General features: G+C 41.9%; 1 protein-coding gene across 2 annotated transcripts in view; it reads right to left on the bottom strand.

Moving 5' to 3' along the window:
• Gpc6 (glypican 6) overlaps positions 1-20629 on the bottom strand; it is a 989931-nt gene that overhangs the window by 91961 nt on the left and 877341 nt on the right. For both annotated transcript variants that reach the window (XM_075949426.1, XM_075949427.1), the window contains exon 5: positions 13801-13931. In XM_075949426.1, coding sequence (XP_075805541.1) covers positions 13801-13931 — 131 coding nt within the window. The remainder of the gene's footprint in view (positions 1-13800; positions 13932-20629) is intronic.

The following is a 20629-nucleotide window of genomic DNA, read 5'->3' as shown; positions in this document are numbered from 1 at the left end:
CAAATCTATTATCAATACACCTCTTACTATTGCCCCCCTCCTCCCTCTTCTCCTCCCTCTCTTCCCCTTGTCCTCCCTTTTCCCCCTCCTCCCTATAAAGCCATAAAATATCTCTTCCTTCGTGATGTGGGAGTGTCATATATCAATCTGTTGATTTCATTGGCTAAGCAATAAAGAAACTGCTAGGCCCATTGGATAGGCCCACCATTAGGTGGGTGGAGTAAACAGAACAGAATGCTGGGAGGAAGAGGAAGTGAGGTCAGACTCGACAGCTCTCCTCTCCGCAGCAGACACCTCAGAGAGAGAGACGCCATGCTACCTGCTCCAGGGAAGACGCACGCTATGAAGCTCCGACCCAGGATGGACTTAGGCTAGAATCTTCCCGGTAAGACCGATGCTCACAGATTATTAGAGATGGGTTGATCGGTATATCAGAATTAGCCAGTAAGGGCAAAAGCTAAAGGGCCAGGCAGTGTTTAAATGAATACAGTGTCTGTGTAATTATTTCGGGTAAAGCTAGCCGGGCAGGCGGCTGGAGTATTGGGGACGCAGCCCTGCCGCCCATATTACTACACTTCCCTTTCGATGTCAGTGTCTTTCAGAATGCCACTAGACTTCTAGGACATCATCTTCTCGGAAGGAGAGCAACCATGAGGCAGGGTGCTCCTCCCCCAAAGCCACAAGTCTTTAAGTTTATTTACTTAAAACAAACAAGTATATGTGCGCGTGTGTGGGCTTATACACATGAGTGTAGTGCCCACAAAGGCCAGAAGATGGCATTGAGTTACCTGGAGCTGAAATTGGAGCCACTAAAGAACTTCCAATGGGAGAGTCAAATTCAGGTGCTCTGGAAGAGTGCAAGCATCTTCCTTATCGCTTCTCAAGGCCCTCATCTGTGTTTCCCACACAACATTATTTGTAAGAGCTCAAAGATGTGACAGAAGCCACAGAGTCCGTGTGTTAAAGTAGGAACGTTCATTGGGGTGTCAGGCCACCACCTGTTCCAGTGTGTTCAGGATGTTATTTGTAGGGTGGTAGGGTTCCTCCAAGAAGTACCACCTCAAGAAGAGAGCAGCTTAAGCCTGCTAAGAGAAACGAGATTCGGATAGAACAGCCTTAAAGGTTGGTGCTGCCACTCCACCTTCAGCAAAGGTCGAAAAAAAGCCTTTTTTTCCCCCACCGCAAAACAGAAGTTTCTAGAAGTTGTAACAGCAGGCTAAATACTTAAAAGGTAACACCTCTTTAGACCCACCCTTTTTAAAAGTATCATCAGTGTTCCCTCCTGCCCAATTCACTCTAAGGAATGTGGGAAGGGATAATTAGATAATTCCAGAAAATATCCAGAAACTTTGTCGTAGACAAATGCCGTGAACACTCAAAGAAACCATCTTTCCTATACAGCCAACCCCAAAAGACTTGTGGCTTTGGGGGAGGAGCACCCTGCCTCATGGTTGCTCTCCTTCTGAGAAGATGATGTCCTAGAAGTCTAGTGGCATTCTGAAAGACACTGACATCGAAAGGGAAGCACGAAGGAAGAGATATTTTATGGCTTTATAGGGAGGAGGGGGAAAAGGGAGGACAAGGGGAAGAGAGGGAGGAGAAGAGGGAGGAGGGGGGCAATAGTAAGAGGTGTATTGATAATAGATTTGCATTCAGTCATTGGTTTCTTAATGTATTTAGAATCTAAACACCAAAATTTATTACCATATTTCTCATAGGAAATACGACATTCATCTTTTCAGAGATGGCCTACAGCTGTCTCCCTGTCCTCGTGGTCTCTGCCTTGTCTTCACCACTTTGATAACATATTCAGCGAAGTCATTATCGGCCACTTGAGAGACAATGCTGTAGATATTCTTTGTTTCAGCGGCTGTGTTTGAAGGCATCCCCATCTCTGTATGGTCTTTTTTTAAAATATTTATTTATTAAGTATACAATATTCTGTCTGCATATATGCCTGCAGGCTAGAAGAGGGCACCAGATCTCATTACAGATGGTTGTGAGCCACCATGTGGTTGCTGGGAATTGAACTCAGGGCCTTTGGAAGAGCAGGCAATGCTCTTTACCGCTGAGCCATCTCGCCAGCCCCACTTTTTTTTTAAAAAAATATTTATTTATTAAGTATACAATATTCTGTCTGCATATATCTGTATGATCTTATCCGTGGGTTTTTACGAAGTCAAAAACTATGGCTAACACATATCATTTTGAAATCTGAAAGGAAAGTGGAGCTCTGATGTTTTGTTTTAAATATGGGTGACTAGATGACTCTTCCCTCACCCCCCAAAGACAGGGTTTCTTTATGTTACAGCTCTGGCTGTCCTAGAACTCACTGTTGGGATTAAAGGTTTGTGCCACCACCGACCACCTGGATTTACTCAGACTTGATGTTTTGAGACGAAGTGGTGTTTTCTTTATTTATTAGATTCTAATTTGTATCACAGTGCTGATGACTTCACTCTCTGTGTGATGACTAACTGGGGAATTTCATTCTATTCCATTTATACCCAAGGGGACAAAGAACCATTGAGTCAGTACATGGTTGTAGAATGGGTCCAGGTGTGGCAGCTATTTCTGGAACAGAGAACTGTGGGGCAGTAGACAAGTGTTTTGGGGATTTGAAGTGCTACAATGAAATACCTTCAATGGGATAATTCATAAATATCAGAAACTTCCATAGGTCTAGAGGCTGGGAAGTGTAAGGTCTAAGTATCAGGCAACTCATAGATGGCACCTTCTTCTTGCCCAGTCCTGATTTAGCAGATGAGCCAGTGAAAGGCCCCCTTCAGGTCTATTTTATAAGGGATAACTCCTGTAATTACAGGTAAAGGTTCTAGGAGTTAACTTTCAATATAAATTTTGGGTGATAAATACATTTTGACCATAGTAAGTCATTAACAAGAACTTAGGAGTTTGAAGCACTAGCTTCCGTCCTTCATCTTAAACTCGGACGACACTGGGACAACATGACTTCCCAAGTTTCAGAGTCATTTTAAAGATGAAATACGAAGCTTAGTGAACTGAAAAAATGAAATACAAAGTCTTGTTATTTTAACTGACACAATCTGTAATTACTCATAGAAATACTGACTAACAAGTCAAATGCACGGATTGCACGGAGCTATGGGTGAACGATTTAAGCTCTCTGAAAAATAGAATCTGAAACATTTTACCACTGTGTCCCAGCGTCTATGCATTTCCAGCACATAGTGTGTGTTTTTTTAAAAAAAAAATCAGAAATGAATGACTACAAGTAAGTGAAAGTTTTAGCATCATCTCCCCATGTTGCATTTGTTGAAGTCACCAAGCATGTGGTCACCAGTAATAAGGAGTAAAAGAGGAAAAGGGAAGTAAAGAAACCTGGGAGTCTCCGTGGGAAACCCTTCATACACCTGGGAGACCTTTTACTACACCTGAGAGTGTCTGTGGAAGACCCTTCACTACACCGTCACACACATCATCTCAAATAAGCAATTGTCTCCTCAAACCACGGCTGAACATTTCTTCCTCAGCCTGAAGAACTCTGGCAAACCATGCATTCATTTGAAAAATATGGCTGTTGTCTTTGCTCCATTTACTATGTTGAGTTAAATCCAAGCTCAATAAACAACTTCACTAAAATTAATAACTTGAACAAAAATTACTAGTTCTTGATCATTTGATAAGCTACTTTTAAAAATTAATAAGCCAGCTAGAAAATGGAAAATCTCACTTTCAAAATAGTCATATTGGCTCTCTGGTTGGTAGATTAAGCTAAGAGTTACAGATTCTCTGCCTATCATAGTCCCCTGTGTGTTAGAAAATGTCCGAAACTTCAGAGAACTGAACCTTGCCAAGAGAATTTTTTGTCTATGTGAATTTTTTTTCACTTGTTCTCTTAAAAGAAGAACTTCAAGGCACATTCAAATTGCTTGCATCACCACTCTTGTGTTTTGGGTCCATTTCTGAATAAAATAAGAGTTCTTTGAATGTGAGCACTGTGGTAGTGACAGTCATTCTATAATTAAGGGTTGGGTTGCATATACAACATAAACACACTAAGAAATGGGTTAATTCACATCCATGGCATGATGGAGTAAGTCAATGTAGAACGCCATCATGCTACCTAAAATGATGTACAATTTAAAACTTAATCAGTTTTTACTTCTAGGATGCTTTAAGTTGATTGGACAGCAATGGACTGTGAGTAACTGAAACTAAAGACCATGAAACATGAGTGGATTGGAGGGATTACTGTGACTGGATTCAGAGCTCAGTCAGCGGCATTGGCTTGATCAAAATAGTAGGTAATTTGGAATCTTTACAAAGATTTTGTTCCCAACATCATCATTGTCTGGTCAGAATCCTGGGCAGGAGCATTCCTTCATTGTAACAGCTGTATCCTTTCCCTGCTGTCAATCACCCAGATCATCCAACTAGAGCACAGAGCTGAAGGCCTTTTCTCAGTGCGAAGTGATGGCAGTGGAGAGATGACTCGGTATTACGAGTGCACACTGCTGCTGCGGAGGACCTGAGTTCATTCCCAGCACCCACATTAGGTGACTCACAGCCACCAGTGACTCCAACTCCAGGGGTCTGACACTCTTTTCAGGCCTAGGTGGGCACTGCAGTCATCTGTGCATACCCACACACAGACACACATACAGTCACAAAGAAAGTAATCATTCAAAGTGGAAGGGGTGACTGAAACGTTTGTTTGTGTAAGGATATTCACATGTTAATGTAGGTAAATGTGAGTAGCCTAAAATATTGCCAAAGGCAGTTCATCAAGTTAGTAGCCAGAGGACTTGCATATTATCAATAAATGAAACTTTCCCCAGGGTGTAAGTTCACAGTAGGTCTTCCCTGGTTCCTCACAGCCTCCTGCTAACATCTTAAGTCACAAAGTCCTGGATGCTACTTAATGATTCTGGTAACTATGCTTTCTTTGATTTGACACATAGTCCTAGATACAACTTAACAGTTTTGATAATTATTCTTTCTTTGGTTTAAAATCATTGGATTAATGATACAAACATTTCAAATCCTCAGCTTTTCATTGCTGTTTAGGTTGGCCAGTCTCTTCACGGATTGCCTTGTCTTACACCATCTTTTCACCCCATCATTTCAGAATAATCTCCTTCCTCCTTCGACCCTGTCTTCCTGCCTTTCCTCTCCTCTCTCATCATCATTCTTTCTCTTTTCTTCCTGACTCATGTTTTTCTTTCCTTAAAGATTGATTGCACTCATTCCCTGGCCAACTTCTCTGGCAAACTCTGAGTCCCTGGATGGATTCAGCATCCTGTTAAGAGAATTCAGGATTCTGAATCAAGCCAAGCCATCAGTTTTTGTTTTGGTCACTTTTTACTGGCTTTGATTTCTCAAAAGCTGGCTGCCATGTACATTTTAAGGTTTAAACAATTTGCTTCTAAGGCTTAAACAGCTTGGTTTCAGGTATGTCAGATGTACTGTGTACTTCTTAAAATCTGTTCTTCAATAAAAACAAATTCTTTCCATTGGCTTGAGACCTTTTTTTTTTCTTCTTGGTTTTGCATTCATTACACTGCAGGATATCTTGACATTCTTTCCAAATGAGCCGAAGGCAGAGATTCAAGGAACTGAACATAGTATATTTTAGTGTATGGAGAGAAAAGAAGCTCCATTTCTCTCTGCCTAGTTAAATGATTATTTCACATGCTCTTTGTTTATAAGGTTGCAAGAACTTCTTTAAGGTCACTTGGCAGGGTATAAATAAACACATAAATCACATCAGCTTGGTTGTGAACCATTCACTCACCCCATGATTCAACAAATAGATACATACTGAGTGTTACGCTGGCCAAAATTAAGTTGTGTGGATACAAATCACAGACATGTCCCCACTCTCGTGAGTGTTTTGACAAGACAGCAGGGAACCAGAACGGTAAGAGTGTAAAGGGAATGCCCACAGGAACAATTGGTCCAGGCTCGAGAATCCAGGGAGCTTCCTAGAGCAGCAGTGTGGGAATGGGATCTTATTGCTGATGAGGAGAATTGAGACATTTCTAGTAATTTTGCAAATCAATTGCTAAACATGATCATTAAACATTATGTTGCAATACTTATAATTACATAAATTATACTATATATATATGTATATATATGAAACTTCCTACTTCCTAATCACTACACTGTTATCTATACTTCTGAGGATTTTTGTTCTAACCACACTTACAAGGCAGGACTGCTTTATCATGGTGTGTCTCTCTGTGCTCAGTGACATCATGCCTGAGTTTGCATGTAGCCACAACATGGGCATTTACACCAAGGGAGTTGGCCAACTCTTCAAGCATAAGTTGTTCCCACAGAGGCAAATCCTTTACAGGCACAGAGGCTACCCGAGGCTGTGATTCCATCAGTGTCAGGCTAGAACACAATTCCTTAGGAGAAAGGAAGTGATCAGAAGCAGGAATAAGGGCTGTGTGTTTGTGAGAATGGGAAAAGCCTGTCTGGGAGAAACATGGAACTGGAAAAAATTCCCTGCAAGGCAGGAAGAAGTTGTTAGAAAATTTCCCTGAGACATGGAAAATATGTTTATTTTTTTGCTCCTGAAGACACATTGAGTGTTGAATTAAACTGAGTTTCACTAATCCATTCTTGAGTGGAGTATGTTACATATAATCTCATCCTTTGCCTTTGAGGTAAAAGAAAATCTCCAGGTAAATCCCCCTATGTTAGAGATAATAAAAGGTTTCCTTTATCATCAAAAGGGTAAGCACTATTAGAACCTCTTCTTCAAAGAAAAAAAAGGCTAAAACTAGTTTTCTTTAATATGTTCCTTATACACAAGCATATTTGAGCTTTCCTTTTGCATTATGAAAACTGGCTTTTTCCCTGAAGAAAGTCTGGTTTCTTATGCTCAGGATACCACCTAGCATCTCCATTGACTTCCTGTTGCCTGCAAGACGTAGGACTCTCAACTACAGCTATAGCTACCGTACCATATCTGCCTGCATGTTGTCATGGTCCCCACCATGATGCTAACGGAATGAACCTCTGAGACTATGAGCCATTCCAACTAAATGTTTTCATTTATAAGACTTGCTGTTGTCATGGTATCTCTTCACAGCAATGAAAACCTTAACTAAGACACAACTCTGGTTCTCATATAATTTAGAACACTGGTCAGGGAAAAGAAAGTAAAAAAAGAGAAAAATAACCATAACATATTAATACTCCCATTTCCTTACAAAGAGCACATATAATAGGGAACCTCCCAAATGGAAAGAGAAGACACTGCTGTAGTAAAAAGATAAATTCTAGGTAATGTCCTCTGATAGGAAAGAAAATATTTTTACCATTGGAATTCTCAAGATAGTGTTTATCCCTGAAATTCCTGAAAGAGAAAAGGTACAGGGAAGACAGCTGGGGAGGGAGAACTGGGTGCTGGAAAAATAGACCTGTATAACAAGTAGTGTAATGTCTGTGAAACTAGAATCATTATCCTAGACAAAAAACATAGGTGATGAAACTTAGACTCAATAGTAAGAGTCAGAATGATGTGGGATTCCCCTCTGTATGCTATGAATATCATTGGTTAATAAAGCAACAGTTTTGGACCTATAGCAGAACTATAGGGGAACAGAGCTAGGCGGGGCCGGGAGGGGGAGGCAACTAAACTTAATGCTGGGAGAAAGGAGGCAGAGTCAGAGAGAAGCCATGTAGCCACCGCTGGAGCCAGACAGAACTTTACCCGGTAAGCCACAGCTGTGTGGGGATACAGAGATTACTAGAAATGGGTTAAATTAAGATACAAAAGTTAGCCAATAAGAAGCTAGTGCTAATGGGCCAAGCACTGATTTAATTGATACAGTTTCTGTGTGATTATTTTGGGGCTAAGTGATTGGGAACCAACAAACGGCCTTCCCACAACAACAGAAGTTGCTATATTCTCTTTAATGTTCTTCTAGTTTTTTTATTCTTGAGCAACACAATCAGGAAGAATAGTCTAGAGAAAATTAAGTACCTTAGGGCTGTCTCACTCCTCTGGAATGGGCACCATACTCATCTATAATAGCTGTTAATTGAATAGAAGGGCCTCAATTGGAATTTATTAAGTTTAGATTCTATCTGAAAAACTAATCTTCCTGAGTGAGATTTGAAATTATCCCTAATATAGCTATCTGGTGGAATCAGTTTTATCTTCCTTGAGATGATAAGGGGAAGATTATCAACAGATCAGACGCTCCAAAGCAGAAACTTGATTCCTGGAGCCTCCCCACCTGCCACCATTTATTTAGAGACTTTCCACCAATGAGCAGTTTTGAACTGCTTTCATCTGGGCGGGATACAGGGCACCAATAAGAGCTCTCCCTTGTCTCTCATGACGATTGCGAAGCTGCTGAATGTGTTGCCTTTGTACTTGAACTATCTACTTCTACTTTTCCTCCACAGGCTCCCCAGAGTGTGCCAGGCCACGCTCCCTCCTGCAGCTGGTACTGCCAGTGCTGAACACATTTGGTCCTGGCGGGAGATGCTTATAAAGGAAACTATGGCATGCTGGGTAAATCTTTTTCCTTTTGAACTGGGCAGATCTGGCTGCATCCCAGCTCTGCCGCTTGCTGTCTGACCTTAGTCTAACTGTTTCATCTCCGTAAATTTAACATTCCTTTTCGATGAACAAGCAAATGGGTGCTTCACCGGATTCCAGCGAGGCTTGGAACTAAATCTATAGAAAAGGCATAGAGAGAGAAACTGTCAGCAAAGCAAGGGCACAGTTTCCCTTCTACAGTGTTCCTTGTGCCTGGAACATGCTGTGATATTTGTTGAATGGATACAGTCAGGGTTCAACCAATAGTAACTACGAAGGCTTTCATTGCTACTTGGTGATTCTGTGCTACAGAGGAAACAACTACATCAAAATTAATGTGTTTGAGTCCCCATCCTTTCACAATGTACATGCACATACAAATATTTCACAATGAGAAAAGAAACCTAGAGTTTTAAATTAGTGTCGTGACTTAGAAATGCATTTTATAACTTTGTTGCACACTTTGGCACAGCCAATATATGTTCCAACAGAATCTTCTTGGACCTCATTCTGAAATGCCTCTCCGACAGATAAAAATGAATGAAAAGGATTTAATAAGCCCACTGCAAGCAGACCTCGTACAAGACAGGGGCATGACTATCCACGGTGGGAACGGACTTTTTTTCTAGTCTGTAAAGCTCTCATTCACCATCTCAATTATGAGGCAGAAGAGGGTTGGTTCTCCTTCCTCTCAATATGACGAGAATGTTTAAGGAAAAGGCATCTCTTATCTTAAGGTGGTCTGTTCATATGTGTGTTTGAGTGCATGCATGTGTGTATGTGTGTGTGTGTGTACTACTAAAACTAGAGGGAAGATGGGAAGAAATGAATGACTACACTGGCTAAGAGAAACAGAGACATATAGTTAGAATTTTTCTTCCCGGAAAGCATTGAACATCATCATAAAGGGAAGCAGACGATCAGCTCGAGGTCCTCCACAGTTGGCATCTCTTGTTTCATTAGCTCTTGTTACTTTTTCAGAAGGCCACTGAACGTTCTTTACATACTCGACCTTTCTCGGAGAGCCTGGCTATTCTTTTCCCCGTCCTCTCTTCCCACTCTACGTCAGGCTATCAGATCCACTTTTCTGTTGCCAGTCCATCTACCACGGTGTCACTGTGACCCTTCCTAGTGCACGCGCTCATGTGTGTGACCTCACAGGCTGTCACTGTGACCTTTCCTAGTGCATGAGCTCATGTGTGTGACCTCACAGGCTGTCATTGTGACCCTTCCTAGTGCATGTGCTCATGTGTGTGACCTCACAGGCTGTCACTGTGACCCTTCCTACTGCATGCATGTGCTCATGTGTGTGACCTCACAGGCTGTCACTGTGACCCTTCCTACTGCATGTGCTCATGTGTGTGACCTCACAGGCTGTCACTGTGACCCTTCCTAGTGCTTGTGCTCATGTGTGTGACCTCACAGGCTGTCACTGTGACCCTTCCTACTGCATGCATGTGCTCATGTGTGTGACCTCACAGGCTGTCACTGTGACCCTTCCTACTGCATGTGCTCATGTGTGTGACCTCACAGGCTGTCACTGTGACCCTTCCTAGTGCATGAGCTCATGTGTGTGACCTTACAGGCTGTCACTGTGACCCTTCCTACTGCATGCATGTGCTCATGTGTGTGACCTCACAGGCTGTCACTGTGACCCTTCCTACTGCATGCATGTGCTCATGTGTGTGACCTTACAGGCCCTATATGATTTTCTGTCTTCATTATGGCATTTCTCACAGAATCTGTCATTTTTAAATACAGTTCTTAAAACAGCAGTACTATTATGATAGTTAAGTAAATTCCATTAAAATATCCTATTCATATTTTGCTGATAAAAATCCCATCTCATTGACCTCTTAGAGAATTTTCTGGTAGACTACTCCATTTAAATTACACTTAATAATAATTTACATGCTTGAAATTTGCTTCAAGAGTAGATTTCTCAGCACACACACACATGCACACATCTACATCAAAACCAGCAAACCGACTAAGCAACCAACCAATCAATCAAACAACCACCGCCAACAACAACAAAAGAACCAGGATGTGAAAATGCCCTGCCCATTTGTTTGATTTAGCATTTCTACAAGGTAGAAATATTGTAAAACATCATGCGGTATTCTGTAAATAAACAGAATTATTTTTTTAAAATAAAGATGTATGTATTGTAAAGAATATAATCTAGGCAATACACTCTTTGGATTTTTTTTTCTGTCTTCTCTTTCTTTTTTCTGTGTGTTTATGGGGAGAGGAGTAGGGTAGACAGGGTTTCAGATCTGGCCTAAACTCACTATGCAGATCAGGTTGGCACCTCAGCTTCCTTGAGATCTTTCTGCCTCTGCCTCTCGAGTGCTGCTATTAAAGGTATGTGCCTACACGCCCAACAGAATTTGGTTAACGTAATGGTTTAAGTAAGAATGGCCCCCGTAGGCTCAGATATTTGAAAGTTTGGTCCTCAGTTTGTGGGACTGTTTGGGAAGGATTAGGAAGTGTTTTCCTAATTAAGAGAAGGTTTTGTTGAAAGAGGTGGGCCACTGGGGGTACACTTTGAGGATTTCAAAAATCCATACCCGGCTCTCTCTCTCTCTCTCTCTCTCTCTCTCTCTCTCTCTCTCTCTCTCTCTCCCTCTCTCTCCCTCTCTCTCTGTCTCTCTCCCTCTCTCTCTCCCTCTCTCTCTGTCTCTCTCTCTCTCCCTCTCTCTCTCTCTCTCTCTCCCTCTCTGCCCTCCCCCTCTGTGTGCATGTACCTCTGCCTCTGTCCCCGCACCTCTCTGTGCCTCCTGTCTGCGGCTCATGATGTAAGCCCTCAGCTGCTGCTCTAGAGCCTGTCTTCCTGCCACCATGCTTCCCACCATTAATATCACGGACTCGCCCGCTGAAGTTAGAAGCCAGCCCCCAATTCAAAGCTTTCTTTATAAGCTGCCTTGGTTATGGTGTTTGTTTTTTTTTCCCCAAAGAAATAGAACTAAGAACTAGTCAACTAAAATAGTTGCTCCCTTCCAAGTTCTTCAGAGTTAACTTAATAGAGTTTCTTTCCTTCCCCCCTTCCTCCATCCCTCCTTCCCTCCTCACTTCCTTACTTCTAAAATTAATTCTACAAGCCTTTGGCAATAGTTTCCACATGCCATGTCCAGGTGCTGGGTTCTCGGTGCACAGGACACACACAGCGATCCTTGCCCCTCGTGACTAGTGACGTCAGGAGAAGGATGCTGGGGAAAAAGTACCAAACAGATGTGTAGTTCTAGTCTGTAATAGATGCCATAAGAATTGTCCAGATAGGGGAATCACAAGAGGGATCAGCTGAGAGGGGACGGATGGGAGGGACATCATAGGCAGAGGAAGCCACAAGAAGCTGAGACACAAACCAGGGAGCTGTGCACAAAGGCAGAGGCAGAAGACACAAGATCTTGCCAGGCTTTGGGTTCCACCCCAGTCATAAAAGGGAGCCACTTAAAATCGAATCGGGGATGCTCTACCTGTTTGTGTTTGCAAATACAATTACTAAATGAAGGACAGATTTAAGAGGCTTTAAGGGAGAAAGCCAAGGAACCGGTCAGGAAGTAGAAACAGTAGAATGCGATCCTACTTTTTTTTTTTTAAATCAGGGATTCTTGAAAAATCAAGTAGTAGGAACTTATATCAAAATCGGTCCAGTCACTGGGGAGCAAGGTGCATACTCACATCACCTGCAATGGTCTGGCAGGATACTGTTTATTTGTTTATAAGCTGGTTCGCCTGTTCCTACCTGTCTTTTCTACTGAAAACGGTCTTTGATGTAGAAGCTGAGCCTCGTCTACTGTGAATTGTGAATACATATTTACTTATATTGATGAATTAAGAGGCAGAAGAATGGCCTGAACGTGAGCATGCACGACGGACACAGGCATCTACTTCTGAGAAGCAGGTGATGGTCTCAGGCCGTAGAGACCATCTACTGTTCACCATTTTGTTTGGTCCTCTCCTCTAGAGCTATTTTTAACTTCCCCAACTCTAGCCTCAATTACTCAAGCACTGCTGGGCTGTGAGGCCTCTCAAAACAACTCTAATTGGTTTTTAGGTGATGGATTTGAGAGGAATGGATAGTTGGTTTTTTTTTTTCTACAGTAAAGAAAGAAAATGGCCTTTCATGGAAGCCCCAAATGTGCTATTTCCCCAACAGTTGATGGTAACTCAAACATCCTTCTCTACCTGAGAGCCTCCGGTTCATTAAAGCCCAGAGTCAAGCCTAGAAAACTCTAGGTTCAGTCATCTCCCAGAGAGAGAGTGAAATGCAGGCCAGTCTTCCTTCCCCAGCTTCCTCCTAGTCTACCCTGAGAAGCTCAACCCCTGTCTGACTCAGGACAGTCAAGGGGGCCTGGTGAAACTCTGTGGTTCCCTCTCTGTGTTTCTGTTTCTCCTCTCTTCCTTGACTATATGTGAAATCCCTTCCACAAAGCATTTTTAAAAGCTGAACTAAGCAGGTCATGTAACTCTTGGCGCATTTCAGTGGGCTGAGGTGGAGGTGGTGGTTGTTGTCATGGAGACGCTGGTAGAGAGAAGGGGGTAGAAAGGAGGCCATGGAAGACTATGCTCAACCCAGCTGCAGGTTTCTCCACTTTGCTCTAGGTGAGCCCTGCTTACCTCCAGCTGGGTGAGTACAAGCACAGGCCGGAAACCTGCTGCCCCCCCTCCCCCCCAGCGACAAACTCAGGACCTCCGTCTCAAGTGATTTATGGACTCTGATGTGTCTTGCCTTCTAATATGTGTACAACTCTTATACACAAAAGAACATTTCCCTCAAAGGCTCATTCATGCAGGTTGTACGTTGTCTTCAAGTCGGTCAATGGAGGTGTTTGGCTATTTCCTATTGACCATGTACAGCAAGTGCCTAGGCTACAAAGGTGATGTTATAACCAAAAGTTTTGAGAGGACGCAGCAAAGGGGTATAGAAACATCAAACATCAAATTCCCCCAAATTGCTCACATATGGAAGAGATTAGTCAGACATACTTGGGGCTCACTGAAACTTCAGGCAGCCAAAAATTTTGTCATGATTGAGTAGCTGTGAACTAAAAACTTATTTCCCTTCTCAATGCCATTTTGCTACACATTTTAAATGAAGAAGTAAATTTGTGGTCCAGCAGGAGAAGCTTGCTGGCAGCGCACTAGAATTTACAATCCCTGCCCACATTTCTCATCAGTGCTGTTTCTCAGATGACTGCACCTGCACTACGGGCATGCATTAGGAGAGACACTGCTAAGGGCCATACCTTTGCCGACACCTGCATGCTGTTTTCCTGCATGTTCATAATGGCTTCGGAGATCTTCACATCTATGGGATCCATGACGGACTCGATGTTGAATGGTCCTTCCAGTCGCTCGGCCACCAAGAGCATTGCATCTGGTAAAATACAAGCATGACATTTATTGTTATTATATTATAATGAAGCTATGCATTATTCTATTATAACAGAATGTGATTATATATTATTATATATTACAAGCATTTATTTGAGAATAGGACACTCTGGGTTTTTAACTTCCATTCAAACATTTATAGTCAAGTGGCTGAAAAAAATAACCATTTACTCATAAGATTTTATGTATTCAAATAAAATGATGACTAAGTCTTAAAATAGTAATATACTTTACTTCATTTGAAGATTTAGGAATATTTCACATACATAGAACCATGCCTGAAATATAACAAAATCAGTCCAAAAGTAATATATTAAACATATGTAATCTACATGAAATGAAAACAATGTTTGGTTAGCTATGAGCTACATTTTGACAACGGGTTTTGATCTGCATTATGAATTGCACCTCAAATCTTCAGATTATTTTTATGACATATGTTTTAAACAATAGGCCCCAGGTTGGTTTGACTGAGAAACACGCCCCCCTCCCATAGTCTCAGGCATTTGAACACCTGGTTCCTAGTTGGTTGTACTATATATTTCAAGGAGGTGTGGCCTCATTGGAGGAAATATACCACTAGGGGTGCAAACTTGGAGAACTCAAGGCCTTACCTTCTTACCAGTTTGCTCTCTACTTCCCATTTGGAGCTCCAGATGTGACCTTGCAGCCCCCCCCCCCCCAGGTCTGCTGCTTGTTGCCACACCTCCCCTCCACAATGGACTTCTAGCCCTCTCAACTGGGGAAGCCCAAGCAAATCCTCCCTTCTACAAGTTTCTTTTCAATTGTGTTGTTTTATTATAGCAACAGAGAAGAAACTAGCATAGGCCCCCGCTTGTGGAACTATTTTAAAGGCTGTGGAAGATGGAGGACTTGAGGCCTGGGTGGTGGAGAGTAGTGTATGGGAGGAATTCTGAGATCTGCAGCAGCCTCTCTTCTGAACTGAGTTCTCTGCTTACTGTCTGCATGAGGCCATGGGAAAAGCTGCTCCCCTAGCATGTCTTCCCACCACGATGAATTGAAATCCTCCTGAAACCATGAGCTGAGACAAGTTCTCTCTCACTAGGTGGCCTTTGTCAAGTACTTGCCTTCGGCGATGGGGAAAGAAGCTAACACAGCTTCTCTTCTTTGGGAAGGTGGAGAGAGCAGAATGTGGACATGCTGACTGGCGGACTGGGACCCACAGACATCAAGGCCCAGCAGAAGCACACGGCCCAGTTGTCCATGTAAAGCAGTTTTGAAGTTTATAAGCACAGTGCTATCACTCTACCCACAATGCCTTTCTATTTATGCTCCAAAAACACTCTCTAGAAGGGTAAGGACATTTTTCTTATTCGGTTTGAGAAACTGAGGCTACTTTTGACACATATCCACGTGGTACACTCTTGAAAATGCACTCTCTGAGGGGCTGCTTCGAGTTAAATTGAGTCGATATCGGTCGGGAAACTGGTGAGTGTGACATGGAGACAAGAGTTGTGTACTGGGGACCATTCTTCCCTGTGCCAACCAGCCGGAAGGCCACAGGTACGTGACCGACATCTGAAAAGACTCAGTGTCTACCGTGAAAGGGCGGGTGTCTATCCTGGTGTTACCAGATACTGTCCCAGCCTCCCTTCGTGATAGCCAGAGCATGATTTCATAATCAGCTTTCTTTCTGGGATGTGGAACAGCCATCTTTCTGAGGGTGAGCATGTGGCTATGCTTAGCGTGGCTGAAGAACTAATCAGTTACGTGTAATTTAAAATAACCGTTTCAGGCCAACGGCTCCCACATTAAACCGCATAAGCTAGACTTTTAACTTAGACACTCAATAGATCTCAAGTTTTTTTTAGCTGTTTAAGCTCTTAAAAACACATTTTAGAAAACATCCCCCCTTCCAGAACAATATACATTTATTAGACAATGCTCACAAAATGCAGAAAAGGAAACGAACAAGACTAATATGCCCATAACCCCACTTCCCAGAACAATACCGTGAGCACCGTGGTAGATGCCCTATTTTTTTCTTTGTGCATGAATATTTTAAGCACACAATTAAATATACTGTGTATATATCATATAATCTGCTTTCTAAATGTAATATATTATTAATGCAAAATGCTGTTTATAGTTAGCTGTTTTACAGTGTGATGTGAGGAAACTGAATTTCATTTTTACTGCACACCCAACCATGCTCAACCCACGTCTAACATCAAAACATTTGCGGGGTTGGAAAGGAGCTATGAATTAGACTGTGGAGAAACATTTTATGAGGAGTTTTTTTTTTTTAAATATAGAAGATATAGAACTATCTGGAAAGTAAAGACTCATGTTTTTAAAGAGCCCCGGGCTTTATAAACAGTATCCACTCTTAGTGTTACCAACTGTTTTTATTTCTGCAATATCTCATAAGAGTTCCCGCTGTATTCCTTGGGAAATGGGGAGCAGTTAGCCCTTCGGGGCAGAACTGGGAGCAGAAAGAGGTTCCAGCCATGCCTCTCAGCTCCAGACTCTAGCCTACATGTTCTTCAGGGAGCAGAATGTACCATGAATGACATCACGAAAAGAAGCCCTGCAGGTTTTTTCTGATATTTTCCTTAGATAACACAGATTCACCTGCATATGCCATGGGTCTTTTCACAAAGCAGATATTTCACAAGACCTTAATGGCCTAATTATCAATTAGGTGAAAAAATGCATGCTATGTCACTGTGGCAGGTCACTGTGAAATCCATTTTCTCCTTTGTGGGTCTGAGGGGCAGCTACTGTCTGAGAGCTCATTGTTCCTTCTCTGCTTATATTTGTTTTATGTTCTTATCAAAACCAATCTCCCTCATCAAAAAAATTGGCAGCAGGTTTTCTGGTGGAGATTAACTACTCCAGATAGTTAGAACCCAAAAGAAAGGTTCTTGTATGGGAAATGTATTGGAACCATGGAGAGTCTTAAAAATAAAATTAAAGAAAAAGATAACTATGGGCTATTTAACTGTGTTCATATGTTTTGTTGCATGATCATTATCCAGTACATTGATCTATCTCAATATATGTTTCCATCATAAGCAAAAAATAACATTGCTTATAAAAAAGTCTGTATGAAAAAGGACAAGATTTTGGATTGTATACTAAGACATAACATGGAGTCTAAATGGCATTGGCTAAAATCTCTTTAGGAGGTTTCTTATTGTCGGCCATAAATTTGAGAGGAAGTAAGGGGTGCACGTGGAAGGAGGTGGAGGGAAGAAAAGGCAGGGGGAAATAATTTACATTTTCATAAGTTTTTCTTTTCTTCTTGATTGAAGTAAAGCTTCTTCTGTGAGCCCGCCCATCTACAGGTTAGGGAAGAAGCACATCTCTTCACAATTGCCATTTAGTTCTTTTTCAATTGAGCTTCTCAGATTTTCCTATTGATAAAAAGAACTTTCTTTTTTAAGAAATGAAGAAAACCTGACCTTTTCTGATAGAAACCTTCAATCTTCTTTAGTTTTTAAAAACTTCTACTACTGTGGTCTTCTCTATGCAAATATTTTATTTTCGTACAATCAAATTTGTCAGTTATTAAAACTTTTTTTTTTTATCTCTGCCATACATCACATAGCTTTTCTCCATCTGAAGTTCACCTCCCTGGTATAATTTACTATACTTGTTCTTTTTGTGAATTGTTCACCTTTCTGTTATCGAACATAGGTTATGTACTTCCCCACCTCTCATACGAACTGTCCCTTGTTCCTTCTTTCTAGAACACTCTCTCAGAGGTATTGGCACAGTATACCATCCTGCTTTCTCTAGGCTTCTATCAAATGCAACTTCCTAAAGCAGCGTCTTTTAACTCTATGAAACCCCAGTTATTCTGACCTTGCCTCTATCCTGTGGTGGCTAATCCCTGTCTGCTCCATCACGTGAATATTTGTAATTACCATCCTTTTTCTTTACCATGTTATCTTCAAAAAGGCGGGGCTTCCATAGTCTTTTGTTTTACTTGGTTAGCTCTTAGAATATGGTGTGTGTGTGTGTTATGTGTGTGTATGTGTTGTGTGTGTGTCTGTGTTGTCTATGTGTTGTGTGTGTTGTGTGCATGTGTTGTTGTGTGTGTATGCATTGTGTGTATGTGTTGTGTGTGTGTGTTGTGCGTGTGTCAGTGTTGTGTATGTGTTGTGTGTGTGTGTATGTTGAGGAAGCAGGCGTGGAGCCATGGTCATGAGTGACAGCCAGAGGATAACATTATGAAGTCAGTTCTCTTCCTCCATCTTCATGTGGCTTTTTCAGATTGAACTCAGGTTGCCAGAACTGATTTTGGTGCATAGATTTAGAGGGTTTCAGTCCACGGTGGTGGGGAAGACCTAGCAGAGAGGCCGCTCAGTTTATGGCAGTGGGAGTAAGTGGCAGAGGCTTCTCAGGCCAGGAAGCAGAGTACGACAGGAAACAGCAATAGGGTCCCTCCTTTATAGGCTTGCCTTAGTAACCTACTCTACAGGGCTTTCTGGAATCCTCCAAGATAACGCTACCATCTGCGGAGCAATTTTTAAAACAAAAGTCTTTGGGGGTACCTCTCAGACCCAAACCATAATGAGACAGGACATCATCTGTCATCTGTTCTGTTTATTGTCCCAAACTCTGCAACAGGGTGTTTAGCTGTCACTGCCTGTGGGTTTTATGTCCACAGATTTAACCAACCTCAGATGAGAAGTCTTTTTTAAGAATTTGCATCTTCCTCAACGTGTGCAGACTTTCTTCCCTCCTCATTACTTGCTAAGTGATACAGTGTAACAACTGTTTGCATAACATTTACATTGCATTAGCTATTGCGAGTGAACTGGAGGTGGTTTGCGGTGGAAGGGAGGGCGTTTGTAGGTGACATGCAAATGTGCGTGCTTCCATAAGGGCCCTGGGCACCTGCGGAGCCTGGCACCTGAGGGGTCCTGGGTTCTGTCCCCGTGAACACAGGGATGTGACTGTGCCTAGTGTCTGAGACGTTATCTAGTGAACATTGGTTAAGTGAGCAATGGTACAACTTTTTAAAAAAAATCTGTATTTTCTTCTAGAAAACTAATAAAAGCTTTCTACTTCACCTCTCCACTCTAAAACTTCCCCTCCATCTTCCCCTTCCGCATGTACAGCTACAAATACCTGTGAAATTTTATTAGCAGTGGCTATGGGATAAATGGACCCTGGGTGGCTTTTGACACGTTCTAACATAAATGAAGAGTTTGGGTGGGAACTTAAAATCGTATTGTACTTTTTTTTTTATTAGGTAGAAATAACTTTTTAGTTCTTCGAACTTGAAATTGAAAAGCTGGACTGGTTTTGTCCCTGCTGAAGGTTATTGCTAGGTTAACTCCACTGCCCCTCCCAAAGAATGTGGATATTTTTGGCTGGGTCAAGAAAGTTTGTTTCTGTTGCTTTTCATGACTCCATGTTAGCCACTAACTTTCAAAATAATTTCTGCAATGAATGTCAGCTCTGTTTCTTCCTTGTAATTTGTCTGCAGTCAGCAAACAGCAAATTGGCAAGCCAGCACCATAAAAATACCTTGAGGAAGGATCGGACCCTGACAGCAATCGGGTTTAACTAAAGAAATCGTGGGACCACAAAGGGAGGTAAACAATCAAGAATGAACGCGAAGCAACTAAATACAATTTAGAACTCGGCACAGATGATCAGATTCAACAACAACAACAACAAAACCAGGAGCAACCCAGAAACATTACAATAACTAAAGGACTGAAGCCAAAGAGAGATTTTAATGAAAATAACTGTTTACTCTGAAACCAAATTCGGGAGGAAAGAACAAATATAAAATCTAATTTAATCGGAAGCCAGCACAAACAAGAGGCTTATTTTGCTTTGACACTGAAAAAGAAAATGCAAATCAAGGGAGGGAATAATTCACCAGTTGTCCTTGCACAGTACAAAAATTAGAATCCACAGGACAGTTTCCAGGCAGTCTCTTTTCAGGAGCATGATACATTGTATTTTATAAAAATCTAATATATTCATGTAAACACTGCCTCACTGCTATTTTACACTTTGGAAGCATTTAGTTACATCATAAGACACAAAGAATAAGTAAATCACTAACTTGAGGGACATCAAAGTGTCTACTATGAACTGCGACTCTTCGTTTAAATTTTTAGAACTTATTTTCCATATGAATAAATTGTTATGTAATTTGAGTCTTGAACTGTCCAAGTAATTCACAGTAACCCCCAGTTTCTGCTTTGAGGATGAATCACGGACCTTAAGGGACACAGACCTCCCTGAGAGAAGAACCGTCCATCTGAAGCTTCGTTAGGAGCTCCCGTGGACTCATTTAGAACAAGCAGTTGGTCATTGGTTGGTAAACGGGAGCCCTCAAGAAGGGAACCAGCTCATTTGAAGGGGATGATGGAGCTTGAACCAACTTACTGGCCACTCTCACTTGATCCTCCAATGCCCTCGGGCACTGTTTCCTCGTGCCTAGAGCTTCATTTACTGATGGGCGTTGCTATTTTAAAAGGCAAAATTTTAAAAGGCTCAAGAGAAGATATTTTTACACACACACACACACACACACACACACACACACACACACGTTTCAATTGACTTCTTCTCAAGCTTCCCTTGGTAACACAGGAGTTACCACATGGGCATCATGATCCAGTATCGTCCTTCATACGTTACCAAACACACACATTGCTGTTCATGCCTCAGGACCATGTGTGGTAC

The sequence above is a fragment of the Microtus pennsylvanicus genome, chromosome 15, assembly GCF_037038515.1.
Source record: "Microtus pennsylvanicus isolate mMicPen1 chromosome 15, mMicPen1.hap1, whole genome shotgun sequence".
Lineage (NCBI taxonomy): Eukaryota > Metazoa > Chordata > Mammalia > Rodentia > Cricetidae > Microtus > Microtus pennsylvanicus.
This window is presented reverse-complemented; position numbering and strand designations above follow the sequence as displayed.